The following is a 15,605-nucleotide window of genomic DNA, read 5'->3' as shown; positions in this document are numbered from 1 at the left end:
CCCCCCGGAAGAGAGAGAGAGAGAGAGAGAGAGAGGGAGCGAGACATTTGTATATTGTGCGCAGCATTTTTCCCGTGCTTCTTTCAATACAAGTAAATCCTCGCCGAGGTTTACATTTCTCGGTATTCTTTTATTCTCGAAAAAGCGTAAGTTGAATTTTCACTGCTAAGTTGTGCGCCTCGCGCGAGACAAACGAGCGTAGCGCAAAAGTAATCGGGCTATCGCGGTGAAACTACAGAGCTCGTTCTGTTCGTAACTATAATATATAAAGCGAAACGTACTTTCATTACGTTGCGTAACTTATTCGCAGCCTACGAGAGGATCTAATCGATCGTTTTCTAACTTACTTCGCGCGTCAAATCATAACGCCGTGACAGCTGCTGCCAAATTGACCACGAATATTGACTGCTCGCGAATCCTCGACGCGGAATCCATCTCTAAAACGATTTCTAAGTCTAAGCGACTAACGTCATAACGTATCTTAAAGTCCTCAGCGCGTTCTTCTCTACGAAATAATCCCCGTGACAATTCTATCTACATCGAACGTAAATATTCATCCAGCTGATTATCCCAAATTCGCAGAGTGAGACATATCCTTTTTCGGTTTCTCACATATGTTTCTATAAATATTTGCGCATTACTTTCTACATCAAAGTTGATTTGACGCAACGAAAATATTCCGGAACGTCCAAGCCCGTTAATTATTCTAAAAAGCTACGTGTAATTCGGGAAATGTTTCCGAAATAAAATTACGTTGCTACCTGTGTAACTTGGCACTCAAACATTCAAATGAATCTTCCGGATAAAATTTCCCGTAAATATATACGTAAAACTATCTATCGTTCTATACAAAAACCTTACGCTAATCTTTCTCGAAGTATTACGTACAGTATATCGGCTATACTTTTTCCTTGTAGTAACATATTATCCCTATGTGTATATATGTATATAATACATACATCTATAAACCATTGACTTTACATGTCATCACAATATTTTGTTTACGCTACGGTCAGAAAAATTTGTGTCGACTCTATAAAGTGGTGTAAAATGGATTATTCGGGAAAACGCAATTATATTCTCATGATAAAATCAAACGAGTGTGATCTTCTTTTTTATCCGGAGTGATATTTATACAGTCCGTGCATGATTGACTCAATAAACATGATCGGAATCTCTGGAAAGCATTGCGTAGGATGTAGATAAAAGCAATAACTGTCAATTCGAATTTTATGGATAAGTAGGAGGAAGATTACACGTTTTTTATACTTGGCAGTTACTGTCTTTTAGCTTATCACGGCAATACAATAGAGAAGATTACAGATCGCAATCGCCGGCCGTTCAACGAAAGTCACAAAGAACGCAGGTATACGAAAAGGAATACCGTCGTCCCGTTGATTGTCTATCTTAACTTTCCTCAAATGGAAACCATGTATAATGCACGTACAGTGTGTGTTCTATAAAAATATTATATGTGAACGTAAATAAAACCTCACTTTTTCTCCGTATACCGCAGCCAATAATAAGCGGAGCTTTCGATGGAGAACCTTGCTTTACGACATAGTCACAGGACAATTATATAAGAGGCTATCTAAATGTGTTACATCCTAATTATCAGCTAATCACTTTCTCGTATCCTAAGCTTAGAGCTAATTTTCCTTAATCGATAATTTATTGTCCAATCTCATGGAACATTTCCTAACTCTATTTATTGTCTGCTCACACAGTATTGTCGGTTATGTAAGTAGTATATTATCCATTTTTACAACTAAACTGTTGTCTGGATACTAAGGAAGACCGTTATTGTCCAAAGTTATTTTTTTCTTATTGTCTGTAAATCCCTGTCCCATTCTTAGATGTTTCAATGTCTCGTAAAGTAACAGATTCCTTTCTGAAATAAGAAAACGTTTGAAAACAAATCTATGACCACTGCTTCCTCGTCACGTCCTTTTTTCGCGCGAAATAAGCTGCGTCATATCAAATATAGGACTCAATAACGCACAACTGCTTAGTCAAAACTGCGAGCAACGTTACTCCTTCTTCGTTCGTCTGAAACATGTTTTTTTCGAAATTCCACGAGGAATCGACGGAAAGCTCTCAGAATACGACTGTGGTGAATCAATTAGTCAATAAGCTGAATACCGAGTTGTCACCCTGGCCAACAATACTGCTCTACTCGTCTTACCGCTTAGAAAAAGTCTAAGTCAATTAGTAAGGCTTCTAGATTCCGTAAACGATATATCTCGTATATAAAGTATACCCACTGAAAAACGATTCTCCTAATAGAGTGCGGATCAAAAAAGTGCTGGTGCAGAGTATTGTCCCTAGAATTCAGTCAACGTGTTCCTTACGTCTATGCTGAGTAACGATAAGGCGCTATGGACTATAAGCATCTACCGTTTTCTCTACAATACTGTAGTATCACTATATACGTATAACAGAGTATATATATATTCGTACGTAGCTCGGTTGGGATACAAACAGGCTGAGCAACTCTCTTGTCAATTTCTCATCGGAATCAAGTCGAGAGACGAAACGTTAAAAAGTTAACGATGGCGCGATAGGATCTTAACCGACGAGAGAACATCGACGCCGAATTAACTTTTCACAAAAGTGGCAAATTGTTGGTTTCCTCCTCGTTCGCTCAGCCTAAGCACCTCAGGGAGTTCTCGCATACCCTTCGACGCGGCAGATGCTGAAGTCAAACTGCACTCGCAGTGCTCGCCGCTACTCGTCGTGGCATTTCTCTTCTTTTTTTCGAAAGAGATTTCAAAACAGTCGTCCCTGCAAAACGAGCTCCATCTCGTTTAAAACCCACCCTTCAGCGTTTATCACATCCGCATGAGAGGCACAGCATGCGATAACTCCCTACGACGCGCTAGAATTTTTTCGCGTGCCTAGCACGCGTTCTTAACCAACTGACCACACGATTATTGTACAACTGGATATACGCATGCTGCTGCAACGCATTTACACCGATAAGCACATAGACATGTTTGCTCTCTTTTTTTTTCTTTTTCGTCGTGCGACATCGTCGTATGCCCGTTATTGAAAATATTTGCGCGACGGTACACTGACGCATTTCATGCGATACGTGTAGGATATATCTTACTTATATAGCGGGTGTGCGCTTAACACGTTTCCTTTACAAAAATACAGTTTATATTTATGCTGTGCACCCTCCATTTCCTTCTCTTTCGCCTCTTCATCCCGGTACACAGTTCGCTCACTTTAGTGGTTCTAGTGATATTATAAGGTATCTTCTCGCGATTGTATCACAAAATCTCCGTCCAGTCCGTCTTCTGTTCGTCACTGTGTATGAATGAGGCAGAATCTTATTGTTGAGTTACGGAAATGTATTTTCTCCAGCTATGAAACGTAATATTCATTTATATGCGAGAAACACGACTGCAAAAATTATTCGATGTATTTTAAAGATGCAATTTTTCATGGATTTCTACTTCTGAAGGTCGCAATTCTAAAAAAGAAAAACATACCAACGCGAATGTAAGATATATATCAACGAAAGAATCGTTTCGACAGAATTAATTTAAAATCCTCGGTTCGCCGAGGATTATCTGTAAATCACAGCTTTTCCATGATTGCCATGTTAACGTATAAGTTGCCGAGCGGAATAGCGATGCAGAACTGGATTATTCGAAGAAACGAGAGAGTGACCGGTCAAGAGCTGCTGCTCTGCCATAGCGTTTTCCCGCTGGGGACATTTTTCTACTCTCAAAGAAGAAGAAATCGCGCAATTAACGAATGAAGGGGTTACACCGTGCAATTTATTGCCGCACTATTCCGTTCGAACGACTCATATCACTGAGTATTGTTAAACGCACACCCAAACAGGATTACGACCACTTGGTGGTTCATGCACGGCTTTTCTAAAGTCGTCGGTGGCGATATAAAATGTTTTTTCGACGCATCATATGCGTCATTTTCGTTTTGTGCACAAATCCCTCAGTGTTTCAATAGTATATCGGCATTTTGATTCATTCTTTGTTTCTTTTTTTTTTCTTTTTGCCTAATAACATCCTAGAAAATGACTTGTTATTTGAACTTGTGTACGCAAACATCCTCGGCGTTCGTCGGTGGCTCCGCTTACGAAATAGTATATTTTACGTATATTTCCAATTGTGTACCTCTCGTTTTTCTCTTCCTTCGAGGTCGAGCGAGCGAGTTTATCGTCAAGTACCCCTACGAAAAATCGTATGGAACGACGTGACGTCGTGTCGGTGGATAAGCTATCGACCGAGAGATCATAAATATCGATGCATTTCTGGTATACTGTGGTGATATAATTATACGAACGTGCGTGTTATTGTCTGATATGAGAAAAGCATTTCTCTCGATTGGCCTTATTGTTAAATCTTTGTTCTTGATCCCCGCTTCTTACCGACCTGGTTTATTCCTGTTGATTGACTATTTTCTTCTCTTTTCTCTCGCCGGTTAACGTGGCTTCAATGTCGCTTATTTTGCTATCCGAATGTTAGACTGAGCCGGTCGAGTCGATGACGCCTTCCATTTGTCCCTGTCGTTCTCGGAATACTTGGACATTTCTCTTTGAATCCACGGTACGTACTTGGGCACATAAGCGTAGACTCCGGGCAGTTTTGGGTGGGCGCATTTGATGCCCCAGCTGACAATCCCGCCGACGAACCATCTTTCCTTATCGTGCTTGTCCCGGCACAACAGCGGCCCCCCGGAGTCACCCTGGAAGAAGAGAAAAGTGGAAAACGTAACGTAGACGAGAGGAATTTTTCTTATGCGTGTCTTCTGTCGTGACGTGAGACTCACCTGGCAGGCGTCCTTTCCTCCGTCTGCGTAACCGGCGCAGATCATCCCGTCGGTGACGTTGAGCTCTTTATGCGCCAACCACACATTGCACACCTGTCGATTTAGAACAGGAACTTGGACCTCATTCACAGCCGGTTCGTACTCGGAAGCTGGAAGGCAGAGAGGTGAAATATAGGTCAGATCGCGAATGATTTAAAAACATGATATTCGTGTATGTCGCAATACGTACAGTCGGTATCGTTCTTCTTGCCCCATCCGATGACGGTACAGAGGGTACCGGGTGCGAGATTGGTGGCAGCAGTCGGTAAGCACACCGGCCTCAAGTGCTCGTGAAACTGAACCCGCTTTTCAAGCTGGATAACGAAGAATTTCGTGAAAAAACAACGTCGCGTCAAATAAGAAATAGAACTCTATAAAATTGTACGGAGAGAGAGAGAGAGAGAGAGAGAGTCTCAACTATACGATTAAAAAGAAAGACATGTTAATATCTGGCTTATATGAAAGTTAAATTGTTGTTGTTAGAGCGCACCAATTTATTCATTTCGCACTTTACTTTTCGCAGCTCCACTTTAAATGAGATCACTTTCACAAACCGACAGGTTTCATCACAAGTAGGACATACAATGACGTCAAAATGATATCACAATGATGAGAAAATTATTATAAAAACTCACTTTTCAATTATTTTGCCATCATACTGACGACATTTTGTGTATCATCGGGCTAGTGTCATTTTTAATTGTGTGAATGTTCGCGCAGTCTTTGCAGTGAATGATGGACTCTACAATGATTAACCAACTATTTTTTTCTAGTTTAGGACAATCGGTAAAGTGCAAAAGTACTATTTTTTGCTTGCACAAAACGCTGAATTCGTCGATGGAAATTTTTATATTCGTGGTTGAATGCGTACGTTTGTCGATATCGTTCTGGGCACTCGTTTTCAGCAAACTATTTTTCATCTAACGTGTGTTCTTCCACGGAGTGTAAAACTACCGTCACTTGTTTGCACAATCATCGGGGCACTCAGGAATTTGTATGAATATGTGCGCGCCGTCGTTTTTCTTGTTTCTTTTTGTATATTAACACATTTTTCTTAATTTTTTTTTATATATTGTTTTTCTTTTTTTTTACCGAGGTTAAACTTGAAAAAATTATTTTTTAAATTTTCACTCGAAACTTCAATCACATATTTTTATAGACATATGGCCTATTTGGGAGTAGATTGCATTTGATGTATCTGCTTCGTTATGATTTCTCTGTAATTTACGTTACTCTAACTGAAGAAATTCTACAATAGAAATGTAAAATACGAGATTAATAAATTGTCACACATCTCTAACGACATCGGTTTGACTTTCATAGTCCTGTTGTAACATTCCATTTAGTTGTAATTTTTCAAGGCATTCTTATATTTTTTCGTACTATATATACTCAATTAAAATATAAATAAATTCCTACTTGGAACAATGCGACGTCGTTGTCATGAGCAACACCCATGTTGTAATTTGGATGAGGGACCACCCGCTTCACTTTCAGTTTCTGACCGAGATAAGTGTGAGAGTGTCTCCTTGTAATGCCCAATTGTATCGTCCAACCCGACACGTCCGAATGACTGAAATTATCGACTTTGAGTGAATCGATTCACGTCATCCTTTGTGTTAGACTTCTAATTTATACTGGAAATCTCTTTTAATATCAGAAAGCAATTAAAATCTCACAAGCGACGTTTCAATCTTATGTTCTCATGATTAATTATCGCATTACAACAACATTCACTTAAGCGTATGCGAATAAGAACACAAGTTTAAAGAACTGATAAGAACATGTAAGAGAACAAAAAGGATTGCCAATTAAGAGATTCCGTCGGCTACATATAGCTCGTATCAGCTGGAAGTCAGCTGTTCTTGACATCTTCCTCTGTCGTTCTCAGCTGATATCGATTTCCCTGAAGGTTTACGGACACGGTCGATCGAATATCATTCCAGCGCGGATGATATCTACGAACAGGATTTCACGCTAATCACTTACTTCCCGACGCAATGGGACGCGGTCAGGACCCACTGATCGGCGATGAGAACTCCGGCACAGTAGAAGATCTGCTCGGGGCCGCCTAGGAGGGCCGCGAGAAACGGCCAATCACCAGGCGCTGACTCCACACCACCCACTATTCGCTTCTGAATCCTCAAGTTTCCGTAAACGGAACGTCTGCGGCCGCAAGCTGCAGTAGAATCGATCGTCACACACACATACACGCAAAGCCGCCCCGAGAACTTTCGACCAAGTTCCAGGGGCTCGGGGAAACTCTCGCGAACGTTCGCCGTACAATAATAATATTCTACCGTATTCGGAGCAGGTAAGCTCAACCGTAGGATAACTCTCGTCTTTCTTGATGCATCCTTGAAACTCCCTCAACAGAGTGGAGCTTCTGCCGTGGTACACGGGTCTCGACTGCTCGATCTGCGTCAAATTGCTGTCTCCGATTAGCAGCTTGGTCCTCACTGCGATCCTGAGGACACGAATATTGTGTTATCGGACAACCAGGTAGGAAAGGAAGGAGATTTTAGCGATGAAAAAGTAATTCAATTTAAAGTGATAAAACATTCAAAGCGATAAAATTAAAGTCGCTAAATTGAAAGCGATAAAGAGATCATCATATGAAATCAATGTTGGATGTTATAGAAATGCGCACGTTCTTCTATTGACAGTGCCACGATCGTGCGAATAAAAATTTATAAAAAATTACACGATGACACACATAAGAGGGAGAGAGAGTATGGAAATCTTGCCATGCAATATTTATGCTTCGTATCGGACGGTACATTAAGGAGAGATCACTTACGTATACCCCAGCATAGTGCAAATTGTTTCCGCCGACGTTTCTTCCCAGTGCGAGATACAAGCCGGCATAAATTTTCCCTCTTCAGCGTGGTAAACCTCCAGCCGGCCCTCGCCAATGTCTCCGTTTTTCTGGCTCAGTTTCACTGGGAAAAGAAGAGTTACATTGAAGCGGAAACTCACCAGTCCGTTTGGAACAACAGCAGGAAAAGTTAAATCGAGGCGGATATTGGCTAGTACCAGTCTATTGGAAAAAAAAAAACAAAAAAGGAAAATTAACCTTTTAGGTACGACACGCCACTATAGTGGCTTTCGCGGATATCATCTTTCAAGACGACACGCCACTATAGTGGATCACTCAAAAAATTTTTTTTTGAAACGATACAGCACTGCAATGTCTGACGGACAGTGCTGTATCGTTTCAAAAAGAAAATTTTTTTTTTAAACTTGCTCTGCCGTCCAGGGAAATAGCCTCGCGCAGAATTCTGCCGTACCTAAAAAGTTAAATTAGGTACTATTTATGGCTGACATCAGTCCACCGGAAAAAAAATAAAAAATTTAATTGAAGCAGGTGCTAACTTTGGCTAATTCATTGTTTTGTCCTTTTTTTTTGAAAAAAAAAAAAACAGAAAGAAAAGTTAAACTGAAGCTTTGTTTAATACAAGTCCACTGGAAAAAGCAGAAGGAAAATTGAAGCAGATACTGGCCAAAGTTGAGAAAAATTGGAAGAAAAGCTAAATTGAAGTAGATATCAGCTCTGGCTTACAGCAATAGCGCTCGTCTTGGCCCCAAGGGCAGTCCATGATTCCGTTACAGATGTGACTGGCCGACATGCACCTCTTCTCGCCGCAGTGATACGACGTCTTGGAGGAGGTGCTCTTCGCTGAGGGTGACTTGATGATCTTGCCGAACGTGTTGGATACCGACACCGACGTCGGGACCGACTGGTCGGAGGAGCCGCACTCGCATTCGGACTCATCGCTGCGATCGGCGCAATCGATGTGACCGTCGCATCGCCAATCGAACGGTATACACCTCGTGCCGTCGCATTGAAAGCCGCTAGTGCATACTGCGTGAACCAGTCAGAACGGAATAAATATATATATCTCAGAAATATCTTTACGTCCTATATTATTTTAAGGGAGGTCCTGTTGGCTCAAGTTTCTCGTGAATGAGTAAGAAGCATTTGTTAATGTCCTTTCTCAGGATATAAAATATTACCAAATAGTTAAAAAAAAAATCTATAATAATGTCGATAATTAATATACAAAATATATACTTATAGAACTAATGAGTGAACACCAATTGATCACCACATCAATATTACAACTTACCATTCAACAATGTAACGGATGTCCCACTTAGAGACACTCGATATTTTTGAACAAAACATAATATAATAATAAAACAAGAATTTTTGAACAAAACATTAATATAATAATTTTCAGTTCGTCGGAAACGCCGACAATCCGGGAATTGAGCAATTGCTCCGTTACATGTTATATTGCACTTACATTGCTAAGAAAATACAACATTGATGTGACGTTACTGTTAGTATTTACTGGATTATTTACCGATTCGGTTAAACGAAAATTGTGAAAGAATAGTATACCTGTGTTCTAAAAGAAATATCTTTTTTCTCTCTCACAAAATGAAAAACAAAGGGAACGCATGTAACTCTCTTAGACCACATATCATCGGTCTCTCGTATCTACTATGTTCCACTATTACACGAGCCGATATATCGAGGAATATAATTTTAGAATCGCGATCAGGGTCTCGCGGGAGAAATATATCATGAGCATCGTGCAGACACGAATATTATCGGTGACGTTATATCCTCCGCGATATGTCTTCTCACACGACGGATCGACTCTGCGGTCGTAGCTCGGTTTAATATTTTCACACATACGCGCCGTGATATGTGTACACATGCGGCGAAGCGCGACTCAATAAAGCTGCTTGGCACCGTAAACGGGTCGTCATGCGATAGTTTAATATGGATTTTGCAATTAAGATTCCATCAGAGCGATGACACATGCGATAGCTATACAAAATCGTGCGATATCGCCCGGCACCGCGCCATCTCCTCGCACGCGTGCGTGTCGTCGAACTTCTTCTTTCGCAATTACGACATGCCTCACGAGAGAGAGAGAGAGAGAGAGAGAGAGCGCCGACCTAATTTATCAGACTTCGATCCCGGAATCTCGAGCGCGATTACAACGCGCTGTTTGCCCTTAATTAACCACGAACAAATCTCACCTTATCGAGAACCGACCGAATTCAATTCACCGCGATGAGAGACGCGGGCGATCAATTCCCTGTCGCCGCGATTTACGTAATATTTGCTTTGGAAATTGCACGATCATTTAATTCTCCTTTCTCTCTTCCTCTCTATCTGTCTCTATCTTTCTTTTTCATCACAGACCGGCCCGCGAGCTTTTAAACGCCGTTATCGTTACGACACATGACTATCTTTCGATGAGTAGAGCTTTAAAAAGATTCAGCGATTGTTCTTTATCAATTCCCGGACTGTCATATGTTCGACGTTTCTAACGAACTGAAAATTATTATATTAAAATGTTTTGTTCAAAAATACAGAGCATCTATCGCTAAGTCGGACATTTGTCGTACATTTGCAGTTTAGGTCAGTGTAAACAAAGAAGCCCTCTACCATTTTGCAAACAACCGCGCCAAATTTTTATTAATTATTGAAAATGTATAGATGCTTCTTTAATTAATAGCTTAAAACAGAACTTTTTCGTTTACATTGACCTAAACTACAAATATATGACGGATGTCCCACTTAGTGATAGACATCCTGTATACACTGATAGAAAATTAGAATAATTTAGTTTCGGCACTGAACATATCTTTTAACCATAAAAATAGTCAGGAGAATCATCTTTCTAGTAAGTGTCAGTATAATGTACTATAATGTCAATGATGATAATCTTACGTGCATGTTGCTATTGCTATAAAATTTGATGAAATTAGCTATAATTTTCTATCAATTATTTGAATTAACTTGTATGTTCTAATTTATCTTTCGCTCCCCCCCCCCTCTCTTTGGCGTAACGATCTGTGGATAATAAGCGGATTAGTCTGGCCGATCGATCGATTTAGAGTTTCGCGAGAGGATGCGGAACGACAATGGGAAACCGAACACAAGAGGAAGGCAAATACGGTGCATAAATGAGAATCCGAGATATCAAAGGAAGGATGAACAATGGATATCGGCTTAGTCGACAATTAGTTCCGTTTTGCGGATGAGCCCTATATTTAACGTCGTCGGCGTGAATCCGTGGCAGACAAAAGAGAGAGACCATATAAATAATATTATCCTCCATTGTTTGCAGCGCAAAGACATCGGTGCCAAATATTTTGTGCAAATTGCGTCGACGCATCCCGAATGAGATTTTTTCGCAAGGCGATCATTTTAAACAATAAGCGTGTACTCGTTATCATTCGCGATTTAGAAGATAATGGATGTTTATTCGGAAAATAAACAATATCCAAAAGCGATTTTTCATTTGCTCAATAACATTCTGTTAGCGGATGATAACGAGGAACAATACACGATCGCGTTTCTCTCGATCATAGAACCGCTCGAATTCTATTTTCGAATTCTTCATTATTGAAAGCGCTAAAGAAAATAAAGAGAGAGAGAGAGAGTCATGACTCGTCTTTATACTTCATCGAATATATTCTCGGGATCGCTCAACTGCACCAACGAGATTATTTTAATCCTTCAGTTATCAATTTCTTCCATCAAGCGCCTTATTAGAAGAGCTCGCCAAAGTGATAACGTTCCTCGAAGAAGAAGAATGATCGAGCGACTTCAACGACAAAATAAAACTGAAAGAGGATCGTCGATCGAGGAGTCCGTTTTCTTTTCGCTTATGTTAGACATCGTCAGATCCCGCTGGGCGAGCCAACTTTTTAATTGAGATTTAATGAAACATTGAAATGGACAGAGAGAAGGTGGGGAGAAAGGAGTGCGAAACGTGTAAATGGAGCGAAAACTTTCGGTATCACTTACCGGGATTCTCAGCCCTTTTCGCCGCCTCGATCACCTCGCGATGTCCGATACACTCGTCGGGATTCGAATTTTCCGGGAAAAGCTCGCACTCGAGGTAATCCGGCAGAGACAGGCCGAAAACTTCGAGGAAGAAACCGCAGCGTCTCTTGGTTTCTGAAATTAAGATCGAGAGAGGACTCGCCTGCGGGACCGGAATATCAAGCAGCGGAGGCGCGAAATATGGCGACTCAGCGCGCGCTACAGAGATTTTACCATACATTTACATAGCGGGACCGAGCGTTATTAAAATTCACCGATATTAACCCGCGGGTTACCGTAAATGTATGTAGCCGCTTTTCCAATCTCTTCGATGCGCGCAGGATTCGCGGTCGAATTAACGGACGTCTGTCGTTAAACGTCGTTGAGCGAGAGAGAGAGAAACCGACGAAATTGTCTGGATAAAGCAGACTCACGGGAGCAGAGACTGCGACATGGGCGCACGACGTGACCCTGGGATCCGCATTTCGGCACGAAAACGCTGCACAGGAACAGAGCAGCCAGTTCGTAACATCTGACGTCGACGACAGCGTCGTAAAGCTCCAGCTCGTGCTGGGCGTCCCGCTGTCCGAAATTGCCCATGTAATTTGGAAACACGGTATAGTTGTACGGAATCTGCAATTGAAATGCGATTTTGCCGAATATGAGACACCGGCTGAGAAAGAGAGAAATTTTGCTTAATCAAACGAGCTTTTTTCAAGCACAAGTATTTAGTCCATTGAACAAATTATGCCGTAATGAGTTATCGGCTGGCGTTCAAGCATTGCAATTTGTCCAGCAACAATATCAAGGCAACGTATTGTTGCGCATAATTTGTTCATTTGGGCTCGATACTTTTTTGATCCAATTGCTTTTTTTTCCCGTTTTCCTCGAGACCCAACCTGTGATAAGTAAGCTGCGACTCAATTTCCAACGAAAGATATTTCTCGCGCCCACTATACGGAGGAAAATAGTTTGAGATCACGTTTTGATGGGAGGAAACACAATTTCTCGTTATTATGAATCGCATTTGATTCCCACAAGCAGAAATCCTGTTTCTTTCAACGCATTTGACGTGATCAACCAAACGTTTTTTTCCGTGCGGACGTCGCGTGGTTTAAATTTTACTTCCGGGAAACACCAGTCATAATTTAGGACTCAGAATAAAAGACCCACTATAGCTATTGTGTATCAGACTTAATGCTAAGTAACGAAACTGCGCGCGACTCGACGCATGTAACTAGCGCGAAATTTTTCTGTTAAACCTTTCATTCTACAACACAGTAAATCGTAAAATAGGCGTTTAATTTTAATTCTGATAACATAACTTACTCCTGCTTTAATCCTGATAATACTTTAAATTTAATGCCGTTTTCGCTGTTTTAACGTCAAAATGAATCGTTCGAAGTAATATTAAAATTAAATCTATATACAGAGGAAAATGTTCCTTTGGATATACATGTTTGTTGGGTTTGTTTAATATAAACAACACACAATTTAACATCAAATATCATTTTGTTTGAGTGAAAAAGTTGTTTCATTGAAATAAACCATGTTGTTTGATGGGGAAAAACAGTATTATTTGGAGGAAATAATTGATTTTCAAATAAAAAAATTATTTCATTATATATAGTTTCACTGAAACGAAAAAGAAGTTCCTTAATATTTTTGTAACATATTTTTCTTTTAAATAATTTATTACTTATGACAACCATTATAATGTTTGTGAATGAAAATACAAAAGAAATATGTTATTTAACATAAAGATACTTATTATTGGAGAAATTAAGCAATCCTATTTGTTAAATCAAGTACTCGTTCGTTTACTTTATTTCACAAGATACATTCAATTAAAGATATATTATTAAATTCAAGAGCATCTCTTCCTCCGTGTAGAATTAAAGAGAGAATTTAATAAGTGTCGTCAAAGTATAGTTTTCATCAGGCCATCTAAGTAGGCGCAAACTATCCTTAAGAACGTCAAAGTAATATCAACACTTCCACTGGGAAACAATCGTTATTACCGTGACGTCGTTCCCGCTATTAAATCCGGCCGACGGTGGTAGTACAGCACCTTCGCGATTTTCGTCGCTGCCGAGACCCTCGAGATGCTCAGACACGTTCGTTTTCGAGACGAGCGCCTTATGAATTTTAAAGTGAACGCCGACGGGGAAAAGCGAAATGTATTCTCGGGGCACGTTACGACCGTCTGTTTCCAGTGCCCGACGACGTTTCCCTGCCCGCGGGAAAGAGCCGGGGAGGAAGTAACTCTTACTCGACGCTACATACCGGAACGAATTTCCCGAATGTCACCCACGCACATTCCGCACGCGGAGAGCTTATTTTGAATTCTTTCTAGGTGGATGAACCATCCTGCGGAAAGGGGTAAATATCGCCAACACTTTATCGTTCCGCGCGAACTGTTAAAAAGAGTCTCAAGAGAGACTCGCGCTCTATGGATTTCAGGAAGAAAGAGAGTCGACGCACTCTTTTCTATAATATTGCAATATCCGGTGCTATATTGCCGGCTCGACGTTTATTTATGCTTTCAAAGTTCACAGTGAATGCGCATCTATAGAAAAAAATAGTCTTAAATAGATGTTCTCATATATAAATAATAAGAATATAATATTATAATAAAGAGTATCATAATATTCTTAAAAGATTTCTAGTCTTAAATTGAATGCAAATAATAATTGCATCAATACATGTTCAATCAAATCAAAGTTAAAAATCTTCCAAGAAGATTATAATGCTCTTCTTTATATATGAGAATATCTATCAATTATTTAAGGGTATTTAAATTTTTTTCCGCACCGAAATCGGCATTAATTGCTTGCGTTGTTAGTCGCAAATTAATCTTATTGTTTTATGATAACTCAAAAAGTATTCTGCGAGATTGTGTAAAGTAGATGTAAGTGTCGAGTAGCAATGTTGTTCTTTATAACTTAGCAATTTTCGTTCTTTCCGAATATGGGCTTGAATAAATACGTTCTACACTGTAAACAAATTTGGTCGAATATAAACCTTTGACAATAGGCAAGCCAAACATACGATTTGTTTATTATCAAAAAGTTTGTTCGAAGGAAACAGAATTTCTGGTTATAAGAACCGAATTCAATTCATAAGAACCAGAAATTCTGTTTCTTTCGACTGAAACGCGTTTGGTTTATTCATTGTCAGGTAAATTCGACCACATTTTTCTTTCTATTGTGTATTGTCAGTCACAAAAACCTTTCTTTCGATGAGTTTCATAACGTATCTCGTATCTAATAGAAAAAATGTATCTTCTAAGAATTATTAAAAAAATAAATTTTCCTATTGAACACGGGATATATTTGGAAATTTATCAAAAAAATATATTGTAACCTTTTTGTGATTGAATGTACGAGTTCGCCAAATAAACGCCATCGCAAGAGATTAACATTCACGGCGTGGTTGCTGCAACCCTCGCGGTTTTCTCTAATTTATACATTTTCGTCGTTAGTGATTTTAATCCGTCATCAAAATAAATCTGTGAATTGTTACCTTGTGGTGTTGACAGAAGGTGACGATGATGGGTAAGCACACTCCGGGGGCCGGATTCTTGTCCACCGTCACCATTTGCACGCGTTCGGACATCGGTATGAGGCTCCAGTAAGCGGTTCTGTTCTCCAGCTTCATGTCGGGATACGCTGTGATGACAGAAATAACTCGTAAAACCGACCGAGACGGTCTGAATGATCGCTCTTCACGGCGAGTTCGTGACGACGAGAGAATACCGACGCGTCCGCGCTGAAAACAGTCACATTCGAGGGGATGGAGATGCGTCCCAAACTTTCGTAATTATTAGCGTGTCAATCGCAGACACGCGACGCGACGCTGCACCGTTCTCAATTATTATCGCCTCCCTTCCCCCCCCCCCCCCCCC

At 40.3% G+C, this 15,605-nt stretch overlaps 2 protein-coding genes across 2 annotated transcripts in view; one reads left to right on the top strand and one right to left on the bottom strand.

Annotated features, from left to right (window-relative positions):
- Nucleotides 1-15,255, top strand: part of LOC106748936 (ancient ubiquitous protein 1-like) — a 118,402-nt gene extending 103,147 nt beyond the window's left edge. Inside the window, exon 7 of the transcript XR_001374797.1 lies at nt 15,240-15,255. The gene's annotated coding sequence lies outside the window, so the exon portion shown is untranslated. The remainder of the gene's footprint in view (nt 1-15,239) is intronic.
- LOC106748880 overlaps nt 3,992-15,605 on the bottom strand; it is a gene marked incomplete at its 5' end in the record, with an annotated part of 18,481 nt that continues 6,867 nt past the window's right edge. Inside the window, 11 exon segments of the mRNA XM_014627797.1 lie at nt 3,992-4,719; nt 4,804-4,952; nt 5,033-5,156; nt 6,262-6,415; nt 6,832-7,021; nt 7,143-7,309; nt 7,643-7,784; nt 8,405-8,707; nt 11,681-11,833; nt 12,133-12,331; nt 15,224-15,369. Coding sequence (XP_014483283.1) covers nt 4,477-4,719; nt 4,804-4,952; nt 5,033-5,156; nt 6,262-6,415; nt 6,832-7,021; nt 7,143-7,309; nt 7,643-7,784; nt 8,405-8,707; nt 11,681-11,833; nt 12,133-12,331; nt 15,224-15,369 — 1,970 coding nt within the window.

This window comes from Dinoponera quadriceps, unplaced genomic scaffold (genome assembly GCF_001313825.1).
Source record: "Dinoponera quadriceps isolate SergipeBrazil2010 unplaced genomic scaffold, ASM131382v1 scaffold3271, whole genome shotgun sequence".
Lineage (NCBI taxonomy): Eukaryota > Metazoa > Arthropoda > Insecta > Hymenoptera > Formicidae > Dinoponera > Dinoponera quadriceps.
Note: the sequence above shows the minus strand (reverse complement) of the source record. Positions and strands in the feature narration are given on the sequence as shown.